We start from the raw sequence: 14,864 nt of genomic DNA on the forward strand, positions 1-14,864 counted from the left end.
CAAGTGAAGGCTTGAATTTCTTCTTCAGTTCTTTCAGCCTGAGAGATGCTGGACATGTTCTTTGGTTTTCTAATTCCAGGTCTTTGAACATTATAATACTTTTGTCTTTTACAGTGGCCCCTGAAATTTTCTATTCAGCTCTTTGACTTCGTCATTTGTTTTAACATGTGTTTACTGGAGAGCAAGTTTTAGTCTTTTCTGACATCCATCTTGGTCTTTCATTTCTTTTTTCTGTCCTTTTAGTAACCTTTATTTTCTTCCTCTATGATGTTCTTTGATGTCATCCTATAGCTCTTCTGCCTTTTGCTCATTAGTACATAAATCATCAAATCTGTTCTTGAGATGGTTTCTAAATTCAGGTGGGATATGTTCAAGGTCATATTTTGGCTCTCTTGGATTAGCTTTAATTTTCTTTAGCTTCAGCCTGAACTTGTATATAAGCAATTGATGGTCTGTTCCAGTCTATCCCTGGCCTTGTTTTGGCTGATAATATGGAGCCGTTCCATTGATGCTTCCCACAGATGTAGTCAATTTGATTCCTGTTTATTCCATCTGGTGAGGTCTATGTGTATAGTCACCTTTTACGTTGGTCTTGTAAAATTTTATCATGGGATTTCCAGCATCAATTCTATCACCAAAGCCATATTTTCCAGTGACTTATCCTTCCTCTTTGTTTCCACTCTTTACATTCCAATCACCAGTTTGACCAATTCCAGACTGAAGAAGTTAGTAGAATTCTTCAATTTCATCATCACTGATTTTAGTGGGTGTTGTGTACATTTGGATAATAGTGACATTAATTGGTCATCCTTATAGTTGTATGGATATTATCCTACCACACACAGCACTGTACTTCACGTCAGATCCTGAAATGTTCTTTTTAACAATGAATGCGACACCACTCTTTTTCAATTTTTCATTCCCAGCACAGTAAACCACATAATTGTCTTGTTCATAAAGGCCAATACCAGTCCATTTCAGTTCACTAATGACAACTTCCAATTTTCTTAGATTCATACTTCATACATTCCATGTTCTGACTATTAATTTTGAGTGGTGCTCCATCAGCAAATGAAGGTCCTGAAAGCTAAAGCATCATCATGGTCAAATCTATTTTGAGGAGGCAGCTCTTCCCCAGTTGCATTATGAATGCTACAACCTGATGAATTCATCTTCCAGCACTGTATCTGACAATATTCTGGTGTTATTCATAATGTTTTCATCTTTCAGCACTATATCCGACAATGTTCTGCGGCTATTCATAAAGTTTTCAGAGGCCAAACATTTAGAAGTAGTCCACCTATCCTTCTTCCTAGCCTGTCTTATTCTCGAAGCTCTGCTGAAACCTGTCTGGCATGGGTGATCCTGCTTGTACTCAAAATATGGTGGCATGGTCTCCAGCATCAGATCAACACACAAGCCACCATAGTGTGACAAACTGACAGACAAGTGGTAGACCATATTTCAGTTGCACCATTTACTAGGTATCTAACTCTGTGTAACTTTGGGCACATTACTCAAATTCTCTGAGCCTCAATTTTGTCATCAACAAAATGGAAAAAAAAATTTTTTTAATTACATTTCCATAAGTGGTTGTTTGGGATTATATGAGAATGGTAGCGTAGTGGTTACGAATCGGGATGCGAACCTTAAGGTCAGCAGTTTGAAACTACCAGCTGTTCCACAGGAGAAAGATGAGGCTTTCTGTTCCCATAAAGATTTACAGCCTCAGAAACCCTGTATGGGGTCATTATGAGTCGGAACTGACTCCATGGCACATAACAACAACAACATACATCAAGATTACTTTGTACAGTTACTGATATACATCAAATGCTTACTAAATGTTAGCTATTAGTATGATGGAGTCCTGGTGTGGTGCTTTAGGATCAGCACTGAACTGCTAACCACAATGTAGGTAGTTCGAACCCACCAGCTACTCCTTGGAAACCTTAAACAGTATCGCTGCGAGTCAGAACTTGATGGCACTCAACAACAATAGTAGTATGATTATTATAGCTATATTCCAGGTAATATTACATAACTGTATGGAATGAGCAACTACAAATTCATCATTTCAGCTTCTGGCCGGCCCCTCAACAATGCTGTAGTGAAAGTGTTCATTGGCTTATATGTATCACACATACTCTCTCTTCCCTAACTCCAATCCTCACAAATGATAACTTCAAGTCTTTGCTAATTCCCTATAAGCTCTCTATCCCATCATTTCCCTTCTTGGTGTCAACAGAGCCCTTGTCCTCTTACACTTCTGAGACCAGAGATCACCAGACAGTCAGTTTCATTTTCTTGCCTGTTGCATGAACTCATCCTCACCCTTCTCAGTGGAGGATGTGTTCCTTTCCCTGACTAAGACTATGTATGCTTCCCCTCCAGAATGCTAAGAAACCTCATCTCTTCAATCAATGACTTTCATCTTTCTGTGTTCTTGGTTCAGCCTTACTGGTTTTCCCTCTGAGGTCTAAAACACTACCAGTGCTACTTCTCCATCTACCTACTACTTCACATTCTCCAAACTGTCATGACCATGCTTCTTACACAAAAGTAAGGTATGAGAGTCTACTATCTAATTCTTTGTTCTTACTCCTCAAACCCTGAAGCAAAACTTCTTTTCCAGGACACTTCTATAACTGAAGCCAATAATGTGAACTTTAGATTAGTCTAAACTTAACTATACATAGTTAGTCGGACAAACACACTATTAGGATTCTGATAAGAAAAGCAGTGATTATAGACTTCTTTGTCTTACTTCTCTGATAAAAGAAATGCTTCTAAAATTTTACCACTAATGATGACAGGTTTTTAGAAGTTCTCTAATAGCTCCCATTTATCAGATAAAGTTTCCATCTCTAGTAGTTATCTGTTTACTTGTTTGTTTTATTGACAGGATTTGATGGGAGGTGGATAAGCGAGACAAGAATGGAAGAAGAGTGAGAACTCTAAACTGACCACCAGGTTTCTAGATTTGTGAGTGGGTGCACACACATGCCATTCACTAAGATTTTGAATGTAACACACAAAAAATTTAGGAGAGAAGATGAAGAGTTTGGTTAATTTTGAGGTACTACTGGGGCATTCAGATAAAGATATCCCACAGATCTATGCTATCCAATATGATACCAACCATCCACATGTGCCTACTGATGGGTGCGCTACGACGTAAATGTAATATTCATGAGCTGTAGTTTGCAATTCACAATCCTACAGGTGGTCATCCAAGTTGCAGATGTAGATGAATCTGACCATGAAATGTGTTGAGTAAGAAAGGGATTAATACATCTAAATACAATTTAATTTACAACTTCTCAGCAACATGTTTGCAAGGAAAAAGACATAACTGTAATATAAATACTGAGCTTCTATGTTCTACTGAAGTCAAATCACAGTTCACATAAGATATTATAGAAGTGTTACTTTAATTGAATGTAAGCTTTTTTTCTTCACCTCTATGAAAATTTTACATATATCCAAAGGAGCTTGGCTGAGAGTCCCATACAATCCAACACTGTAAACCAACCTGATGAAAAGGGTCATCTCTATATTCCTTTTTCACACAGGGATTAATCTGAGGATTTTCCACATCTGTCTCACTGGTACAAGATGAACGGCATTCTGCACAATGTAACAAGTCTTCCCATAATACATCTTCTGTTTCAGATTCTGGCCTTGTGCTCTCAGAATCCTGTCTCGAACTTGAACAGCGAGAGCTGCAACTAGTACCCGATTTAGGGGCATCCTGAAATCAAGATATTCTTTGACATTAATACAATTTATGTACCCTTGCCAACTCAAAGGATTCTTTACAGAACTATACATTGTTACTATTTGTTAAAACAACAAATACACCATCAAAGGACAGTGAAATGGCAAAACAGTTTTAAAATACATTTTAGGGTTTAACAAGAAACAAAATGTCCTCATATTAAACTTATTTAACAGCTCAGCTAAAGTGTCAGACAAAGGTTATGCTTGTTTTATCATAAACTTTACATGAAGTTCAGAATTCTGGCAGCCTGAATTCACATGGGCGGCAAAGTGAATGTGAACCGACTTTAATTAACATGTTTATTGGAGTTATTTCTTTTTAGCAACAATTTCAGCTTTTGTTTCTCAAATAGAAGTTCAGCAAATTAACATAAAATTAACAAATAATCAAAATCTGGCAGACAATTGCCATTTTATGTTTCAGAGACAATGTATGGAACTTTGAAAAGTAAAAAACTAAAAGGCATAAAAGTTAAATTATTTCTAATTAATTTGTTCCTAGGCGTATTTAATGTACCAAACAGATATTTTATAGCAAAATTCCTATATTTTGAAATTTTGATTTTATAAACAGCTCCAAAAAAATTATGCTAAATGAAAATGGTAATAATCATCCTTACCGTCAAGTTAACTCAAACTTTTGGATTTATTTTTAGCTGTCCTCTATCACTAAGATTTGTGAATTCTACCTATAAAATGCCTTATATTCATAACTTTCTTTTCACCAAGCCATCACCAGATTAGACTTTATCATCCACACCTTGACTGCAGCTGTTGTAGTTTAAGTGACATTGAGTTGTTTCCAACTGATAGTGATCTTGTATAGGATTTCTGAGGGGCAGCTGGTAGTTCTGAACCACTGACTTTGCAGTAAACAGTCTAGTGCTTATCCTACAGTGCCACAAGAGCTTTGTAATTGGCTCCTACCTAAAAGATCTTCCCTCTCTTTCCAGATTAACCTTCCAAATGTGCAGCTGTTCCTTTACAGTCTAACCAAAATCCTCCTGTAGCTTCCCACTCTAACTCAGCAAGCTCATCTTCCCAGATGACCTGATCTTTCACGTCTCTGCACAGCTTTCTCTTCCAATGAAATTGGGCTCAGCTCCTACAGATAGATGCCTTTCTTTGCTATCCTAGCCTTTGATTATGCTCCTACCTTAAATCATTAACCCTGTTCTCGATTAAAGCCTACTCAACAATGGCAGGAAAATACCCTTACTAGTTGGCTTACCTTACTTCTGAGATCAATTTCATCAATCACCAGTAGACTACAACTATGCATCTAAAAGAGGTGTTGAGAATAAAATATGCTACTCTAGCTTTCAACACAAATCTGGCTCAAGAAATGTCCATTTGAAGTTTTTTACCTCTAATGATTACTTTGTCCCTGAGCTGAGTCATTAGTATTTTTACTGACGTGGCAGTGCATTATGTACTATTTTTCAGCATTTGTAATATTGTCTGTGATATTTAAATATTTGTATATTTCATATTCTCAAATAGATCCTAAATAACACACTAAACATTAAGCCCACAAAGGAAAAAACCAAACACTTATTGCCATCTTCACCACAGATAGTAAAATATTTTGAATGAATGAGACACATCACTGATGACTGTGCTGCTGGTATTAGAACAGAGCACTATGAATATATATTTGCTTTGTTGACAGAGTGCTTGTTGTTATTGTTAAGTGTCATCCAGTCGGTTCCAACTCACAGCGATACTGTATTGGGTTTCCAAGAAGTGGCTGGTGAGATTGAACTGCTGACCTTGCAATTCAAACCAATCTTGTAGTCTAGTGCTTATCCTACAGCAGCACACCAGGACAGAGTGCTAATGGAAGTAGAATTGTTTGTTTGGGAGAAAAGTATAGTAAAACATTTATTTTAAGATCTGAGAAGAAAAATTACTGATATAAAAAGAGAGAAAAAAAATACAGAAAGGGGAAAGAAAGAGTACATCAGTCTGCTTTGTTTTATAAAAAGTACTCCAAACATATTTCATACTTGCTAAGTCAATCAGAATATCTGAAGCATAAGTAGTTTTCACCATAAAAGTTTTCATTAGATAGCAAGGCACAGAAACCACCAAATAGTCAGCAATTGCCCATTAAAATTTTTGAAAGCAAACTTAGCTATCAACAGTTTCTAATGCAGACTTGATTATCAGAAATAAGTAATATAATTAAAGGTCTGGTGACTGTTTAACTGAAATGATTGGGTGATTTTAGAACTAAGGAAATATCTGTAATTGTAAGTGTGTTTTGGCAAATACTGATTAATAAGATGGTTACCTTATAAATGTAAAATATAAAAATTATTGCCTATAACTGCCCACAAGTTAAAGAGAATTTTACCTGCAAGATTTAATGGCCACCTTGAATTTCACTACAAATTTGATGAGTAACATTTAAAAACATGAAATTTTAGAATTAATGAAAAGTGTTCTTATTTATTACATTTTATTTGGTTTGCTCTGTCATTTCAAATTTTTAAGCAGACAGCTAAAACTGAACAGATTATTTAAGGGAGTATTTATAGCATAAACGTTTTGTGTCAGGCTATCTGCACAGCCTTATTCAATAACAATCCAATGAGGCTGATCTTTTCATTTAGAGATGCAGAAACTGAAACTCAGGTTAAGTTTAGTAATTTCCCTAAAGTCACTTAAATAATGTGACTCCAAAACCATGGTTTTATTATTATGCTTCCCATCAAATGTCACTTCACTAGATAAAAAAAAGCTTGTATACAATGAATGAACGTCAAGAGCCACACCCCAGGCCCAAAGTGCTTTCCCAAACAATTCTGTAGTGCCTCCATCCTAAATACAATATATCACCAATAATCTGAAGAGTATAATCATTTGTACTATAAAGATGCAAAAGAACACTAGTCATCTTCTGTCTTAATTTAACTTATTCAAAACAGGGTGTTATTTTTTGTGTGTTTTTGTTATTTGTTTTTAATTCCATTTTGAAGTTTATTTAAGAGTGTCAACTGTTTTAGGAATGGAACACAGCTTTTAAACATCTTCAAGTTAACAGATGAAGAATCTGAAGATCAGATTTTATTTTTACGTAGTCTTTTAGGTCATTGAAAAACACTTAAACCAACCAAGTCCTATTATCTACTTACCAGCCTTACTCAGCTTGAAAGCTAGAAGATTTTAAGCAATATATTTACTTAGAATTTTACAAGTCGTGCTCTGCCATTCAAGACTCTCAATAATTCCAAAGAGCAAAGGTCAGAGTGAAAAAACTACCACCAAAGTCAAATAATTTATCTACGGGAGACAAGTGAAACAATGTCTGGCTCCCTTCTAGCAGCAACTAATTTTTAACTGTACATAGAGTAAGAAGCTGAAGTTCACAACTTTGGTTATCTGGCTTAATTATGAACAGGATATAGTTTATCAGATGATGTGGGTGATAAAACAATGAGCAGACACACTAGTGTGTTTGTGTCTGTCTAATAGCAGTCACTGAAAGAAGAAACAACCACAGTCACCATAAAGATTAACTACACATACCATCACAGAGAAGAGTACATACAAAGAACTCTTTGACTCTTAATTGCCAGAAGGCATATAGTCATATTCCAGCACAGCATAATAGTTGATTTTTCAGAAGATGACTTCTAAATCAAGTAAAAACAATAATAATGCAGTCCAAAAGGAGTAGATGTTTATCAAAAAGTTACATAAAGAATAATTCATTGGCCATGAAGCCAGAAAATGAAATGTTTTATCCTTAAAATAAAAACTGAAAATATCGTTGAATGAATTTTTCTATTTAAATAGTTTTGAGATATGAGACAGAGTTGGAAAAGAGTTTACCAAATAAAATCAATAAAGAAAAACAGAATTAAAAAAGGGGAAGAATACTGAACTTCACTGGTGACAGTAGTGTGAAGAAAGTCGCTGAGAATGTTTACTATTCTCAAAGTTATAAAGCCCTTCAAAGCATGGGAAAAGACTAACAAAGGTTCACAGCTTGTCTCTTCAAGCTGGTCTTCTTTAAAAGTAAACAGCAAACTGAATGATTGAGTTTTCAGAGACAAGGCACAAAAGAAGTGCAAATGTGCAAGCAGAATGCAGGACCCTATCCAGAGAAGCACCAGAGATGGAGGCAGAGATGGGGACATGGAGAGAGGGAGCAGCTGAGGACTGTGGACTCATGGAAAGAGAAAGACTGAGCGCTGGTGGCCAGGAGGCTTGCAATTATTATATATTCCTGAGTGTTTTTGTGTACATCTCCCCACCCCACCCCACAAAAAAAAAAGAAAATCAGAGGGAATGGAAGCAAATACTGTTGAATGATGATGCACGGAGGAGACTGTAATCAATGCAATAAACGAATGGTGTAAAGCCAATGTTCTCCCATGTAAACTATCACTCAGCTCAAAATTTTAAAAAATTGAAAAAAAAAAGGAGTGCAAATGTGTGCCTATCATTGCTTGTGCAGTACATGAATCCCAAACTGCTACTCTATAAAACTTAATCATACAACAATAAATATTAATACTTTTTAATATTTGGGAAATTTTTATTATTTAAAAATTTTTAATCTTCTTAATGGGACATCTTTGTTATTTAAAAAAATCAATTATTGGAAGATGTTGCAAGTTTGTAACATAAAAGGCATGTATATATGTAAGGTCAAAGTATATACCTCATTAGGGTAATGTTTCTTATAATGGTGTGACTTTCTATTCCGAAGAATGCTTTCAGAAGCCCTGTCCACATGACGGCGTAATGGGTATCCTGTTTCAGGACCTTCCTCGCTGGAGACTTCATCAGAGACATTTGTTACTGTCCTTTGGACATCCTAAGTTGGGAGTATAGAAAGAGGACTATATGTATTTTCTGACAGAACGGTAGTTTTAAAACAGCAAAATTTTAAATTATGCATATACACAAAAACATATACTGCAAACACTATTTTAAAATATCTTCAAAGGCCTCAGAGTAATTTATTAGTATTAGCTGATTTTCTGAAAAATGGGATAAAGTTACGCACCAACCTTTTTGTCAGATATTGTCCTGTAACATTTCTTTTCATGAGAGGATTTTAAATAGCTTACAAAATTAAGAAACATTAAATAGGATAAAAGCAAAATAGAGATCATGTAAAAGAACCTGAGAGAACACTAGAAGCTGGCCAATGGTGTGACTTTCTATTCTTTCTATTGCGATGAACTAATTATAATATTTTCTTAATTAAAAGATGCCATAAATTATAAGATCAACCACTGATTTAATAATGACTTAATGGGCTGTTGTTGTTGTTGTTAAGTGCTGTCAAGTCTGTTCCGATTCATTGCAACCCTGTATAGCATTTCTAAGAAGCAGCTGGTAGGTTTGAACCGCCGACCTTGTGTTAGCATTTCAGTGTTTACCCTGTAGTGTCGCAGCAGGACTCTGACTTAAAAGGCAGGGAGAGGTAAATGACAGGAGTATATGGTACACCTACCAGGCAGGTATTTTGTACATGTCTATTTTTATAAGAGACATCCAGAGCTTGTCATTTGAGAGCCTCTAGAGTATAAGTTTTATTATTAGCATCATGTTTCTCCCGTACATCTTTCAGTATGTAATGCATACCTGAAAATGTATCTGAACATTGTATGTTCACAAGCTTATCAAAAGACATATACTGAGAGGTGACCATGAAGGCTCAGATTATCAGAGAGTATGGGACAGAGTAAGGGACAATAGAAATATTTCACTGCAGTTTCATTCTCTTCCTTCCACAGCTAGCAGTATGAAAATGTATGTACCATCCAATAGTTACAAATACTTTACACAAGATTGGAAAATTTCTGATTTATTTTCCTTAACACAAAGTGTTGATCCTCATGTTCCTAACAAAAGCAATATCTTTTAATTTGACCATATTGAAAAAAAAATGGTGCTATTAGGAAAATTCAGCAAAACAAAAGAGACAGAAAACATTAGGTTTTATTACAATAAACCCATGGCCTGTTTAACTGTTCTGTTGAAAACTGTTTGAAAAAGCAAACAAAATACTATCATTCTTATCAAACGTATCTTTAATAAGAATTGTTTTCAGACTAAAAAACAGGACAAAACAGATATGCTGACACCAAGGATGTAGGAAAAAAACAGTAATATTTTCTAATAAGAATACAAATGGAAAATCAACTTCCTACTAAGCTTCTGAAATATTTTAGATGGCTCATTGAGTGGAAACTTTTACCCGTAAGTGGAAATGGGGAAAGAAAAGGTAAGGATTAACAAATACTAACCACAAATTATATAACACTTTAATATTTTTTAGGGGGTTGGGGAGAAATTCAAGTAATTCAGGAGCCAGGTTATATTGACCATCAAGTTTAATCATAAAACCTTACCTATTTTCTGCTTCATCAATGTGATTTGGCAGAATAAATTCAGGAAAAAATATACAATGTAAGGGCAACACCTACAAGTCACTTCATGTTAGCTCATGTAAAATAAAAAAACAACTGTTATAAACCACACTAACTTTGCTGTTCCTCAGTGTTTCTGTGTTCCAAGCTGTCTCTTCTGATCGAATGGTTTCACACAGAGATTCATGGTTTTGTATTCCAGCTTCACTGCTTTTAACAGTCTTTTTCCCATCAAGGGATACATAGCCATTGTCAGTCTCAGTGGATTTATCAATCGAATTCTTTGCTTTTTTTGATCTAAAAAGGAAAATATACAGAAGCATGTCATACACACTTAGCTTATTTTGGATGAGTTACTACTGATAGAAATTATGATCAATCGGGTAGTTATTTCTCAGAATGTTAATAGATATTCTTGTTTTTACAACAAATAATTTAGAAGTAAAATATTAGGTAAATAAATATGTATATTAATGTCCTAATTAGCTTATTTTATAGGTTTTGAAGTCTTAACAATAGCAATTCTAAGAGGCATGCCGTAACTTAGCAAGGGATTCTTAATCAAAATCTCCTCGTCTTTGAGCAAATTCTAGAATCAAAATTTTGCTCACTTTATTATGGTTAATAATATAATTTGAAATTTCATTTTTAAAAACTGCCTTAGTAATTATCAGGTTAAATAGCAATTAGGAGTTAAGCTTAGTTTTAATACTCTAGTGTACCCAAATATTTTGCCACTAGTACATATGAATACATAAATATACATGACAAATTCATTGTAATATACAATATAGAAATAGGAATTTTTGTAATATGAAAAAAGAAAATTTGACATAAGATTCTCAAGAATGGAAGAAATAAAAATGAAGCACAGAAAGAAAATAAAGAAATAACTTCTTTCACACACTCTAATACTATCTGAAAAAAAGTATTAGTAATTATGCAGCTTGTTAAATACTTAAAAGGCTTGGGTTGAGAATATTCATTTATATAAATTAGATTTTTCTCACTATACAAATTATAGCAAGGAAAATAAAAAACAAACTTATCTTGATTATCAGCAAATGTTTGAGGACTACTCATCAGAGAGTACAGTGGGTGAAAGAATGAGTATTCGAAAGAAATGATTAGTAGAAATATAACATTAAGTCTCAACAAAATTAACTGTGCTCAATGCAGCATAAGTCTGTCATAAAACATTACTGAAAAGCAACTGTATTTAATTATATGTAAATAATTCCCTTTGAACTCTCCCCAGAATATCAGTTTTGTAAGAAAGGACAAATAAAACTAGTACACCTACTCCTCACTTAACAATTCTCTCACTATCAGATATTTTGCATTTATGACCAGCATGAAGAATATTATCCATATTTTGGGCATCATCAATGTACACCAGGCAATAACAAAGACCGAAGTGTGAGTTGAGAGCAATGCTGGCCATGATGGTTAAGGTTATGTGTTAATTTAGCTAGCCTGCAAGTCATGCAGTGATGAACTCTGGCAGCTATGTAATGAATGATACACTCATCCTCCATTTTGTGATCTGATGTGATCATCCCTCCATTTCCACATAATAGTGATTTTCATACAGCAGCCTACTTTTTGGAATTTAACCATGTTGATAAGTGAGGAGCGGGTGCATACTGCTTTCATGTAAGTCAAAAAAGAATAGAATATGTAAAAGTCAGTCTATGAATATCTATTCTAAACACGGATTTTAAAAAATGCACAGAAAAACATCTTTAACACTATAGTTAATCAGTTCAACTGCAAACTGTCTTTTAGGAGTAGACACGACTTTAGAACACATCTGTTTTTCTAAACGTTCTTTTTGGAAATACGGATCTAAAGCACAAAGAGATCTGTATTTTTAAGCTCACACAGACAGAGATAAAGCTGAAATAGAGACCTGACTATGCAATTATATGTTCCACATTACTTCCAACTGCCAATTCTTTGGGAAACTGCCTGTTAGAATCTCTTCCTCACATACTCATCAATCTATAGAAAGTTTCCATCTTGTAAAAACAAGTCTCTCCATTCTGACCTTCTCCTGTAACTGTCCTAAATGAAAGAGACAGTCCATACTACCCATATGTGCTACAAGACTCTGATGCTTTTCAAAATTCATTCAGAACACATCTCCATGGAAATCCAAGACTCCACTCCAGAGTCTAATCTTGTGACCTTTTACTTTCTATATAATACTCAGAGGAATGGAGACACCAAGAGTGCAACAAGTCATAGAATAAAGATCAAGATTGGATGGAAAAGGGGGAAATGTGAATTATAGTAGAGAGTGGGCAAAAATAGAAAATAAAAAATGCAATGAAACTTGTGATTATCTCTGCCTAAAAAAGAAAGTGACAGAAACATCAGTTATCAATTGTTCCTTACACTCTTCCTCTAAACACTGTGTAATATGTAGGTGTAGAAAAAAATGAAAGGAAGTTAACTTACTTTTTTTTAAACACTGAAAATGTCAGAAAGTAAAAGACAGAGGATTGGCCTGAAGAGGTATTTATGAAGATGAATGAAAAGGATATAATCAATCAGATGTGACAGAGAGAGAGATGAGTGAGGTGAATGACGAGTTGGTAGAACCATTAGTCTAACAGGAAAACAAGAGAGGAATTAATTCCTGAAAAAAGATGGAAATGTTGAACCCGCAGTGTCCAGGGAGCATTCTGAGACAGAAAAATTGGCAGCTTGAATCATAGGCCTAGAAGTCAGTAGTCAAAGATGAAATGTTGCTATTGTTACATGCATTCAAGTTGGTTCTGACTCATAGTGACCCTGTATAGGGTTTGAGAGGAACAGCTGGTGGATGTGAACTGTCAATCTTGCGGTTAGCACTCCAGTGCTTATCCTATACCAAACACAGGACTAATTTATTGTGCCCTTTTCATTCACCTTTATAAATAACCTCTGCAGAACAATCCTCAATCTTTGAGTTTCTGACATTTTCAGTGTATGAAGTAAATTGATAATGTATGGAATAAGTAGAAATGTTGTTAAGTACCACCGAATTTGTTCTGACTCACAGTGACCTTGTATAGGGTTTCCAAGGAGTGGCTGGTGAATCTGAACTGCCGACCTAGCAGTCCAGTGCTTATCCCACAGTGTCACACCAGGACTCTTACTAGAAATTGTTATTGTTAAGTACTGTTGAGTCAGTTCCAACTCATAGCAACCCTGTGTGGGATTTCTGAGGAGCAACTGGTGGGTTTATACTGCTGACCTAGTGGTTTTCAGTCTAGTGCTGACCTTACAGAGCCACAGTAGAAATCATGCCAGGAAAACTGGAAAAACATACAAAGTGATCAAAAACCCTGGAAGGTAAAAAAAACAGGGACCTACTGAAATGGGCTTTGAACCAGTGAAAACCATTGTCTTAAGCAGCTTTCTAAGGGAAATGCATTCTTTCTTTAACAGGGTAGGATAGAGACTATGATAAGTCAAGAAAAAAAGAGTTCTAACAGTACTCATTCCATATGATACCTTTCCCTTTCTCCCTTCCTTACTTCTGCTTGTTCCAATCTTCTGTTTCTTTCCCCACCTTCCCTTCAAAGTACACATAATACTATCAGTAGACAAGAACACCAAGTGACTAAGCTATAGTACATGTCTGATGCTTCCAATGCACCAAAAGCAAACTGCAAACCAAGCTGAATAGTGAAAGAAAATACAGAATGTAAGTACCACCCTCAGAATTTATGAAAAATCTTAAAAATATAAGCAGAGGTAGCTAGGCAGAGGCTGGTAATAAAAGCATTTGTGGAGTATCATGGGAATGAAATGGGAGGGGCAGCTCAGCGTCTGTCAATAATGGCAGCCAATATGATAAAAATTTACAACAGGATGCCTGCCAGTGGGACCAAGAAATGGGCTACATATAAGGGATTAATCAAATAAATAAGAATATTCAGGAAAGTAAGAACCGAATGTATTTTTTACTGACAGAGAAGGAAGATATGAATACAGAAAGGGGAAAGACAGGATCACTTCTGTGATAATGTATCTGAGTCCAAACTATCCATCCAATCAATGATTTATAATATATCTAGATTTGTTGTTATTGTTAAGTGTTGTCAAGTTCATTCTGACTATAGTATCTCTGTACAGGGTTCCCGAGGAGAAGCTGGTGGGTTTGAACTATCCACATTTTGGTTCACACTGACTTTGCAGTCCAGTGCTTATCCTACAGTGCTACACCAGGACTCCATATCTAAATAGATATAGAAATAAATGTTAAGGGACACACAAACATCAAAGTTCTGCCTACCAGGAAAGACTGGGGTAGTAACACTTTAGTGCCTAGATCTTGGTTTCTATACACCTTTTCAATTGGAAAAATGGGTGATTCCAGGGCAGGGCAGGGCAGATTCAAGTAGAATCAGGACCATTCTATTATGCCATCCTGGCGTCAGCATACGCAGACCCTGGGTTGATCAGTGGCCCTGTGACGTGGACGAAAATCCAATTCTGAGGACCTCCTCAGGATAGCGAGCCATGGACCCTGAGGGCCAAAGGAAGTGACCACCTGACGTCCCGGGTTCATTGGTTTTTGCGAACTCACTGGTTGGCTGTTGTTGTTAAGTGCCGTCGAGTCGGTTCCGACCCATAGCGACCCTGTACAGGGTTTCCAAGGCTGTAAATCTTTACGGGAGCAGAATGCCTCAT

At 35.6% G+C, this 14,864-nt stretch overlaps 1 protein-coding gene across 6 annotated transcripts in view; it reads right to left on the bottom strand.

Moving 5' to 3' along the window:
- PHTF2 (putative homeodomain transcription factor 2) overlaps positions 1 to 14,864 on the bottom strand; it is a 196,694-nt gene that overhangs the window by 28,167 nt on the left and 153,663 nt on the right. For 4 of the 6 annotated variants that reach the window (XM_006834354.1, XM_006834353.1, XM_006834352.1 and 1 more), the window contains 3 exons: positions 10,295 to 10,475; positions 8,459 to 8,614; positions 3,536 to 3,754 (listed from right to left, as the gene is read on the bottom strand). In XM_006834354.1, the coding sequence (XP_006834417.1) occupies positions 3,536 to 3,754; positions 8,459 to 8,614; positions 10,295 to 10,475 (556 nt within the window). Of the gene's footprint in view, positions 1 to 3,535; positions 3,755 to 8,458; positions 8,615 to 10,288; positions 10,476 to 14,864 lie in introns of all 6 variants that reach the window. The other 2 variants (XM_006834357.1, XM_006834356.1) reach the window with 1 other exon arrangement.

Source organism: Chrysochloris asiatica, unplaced genomic scaffold (genome assembly GCF_000296735.1).
Source record: "Chrysochloris asiatica unplaced genomic scaffold, ChrAsi1.0 scaffold00010, whole genome shotgun sequence".
NCBI classification, from domain to species: domain Eukaryota; kingdom Metazoa; phylum Chordata; class Mammalia; order Afrosoricida; family Chrysochloridae; genus Chrysochloris; species Chrysochloris asiatica.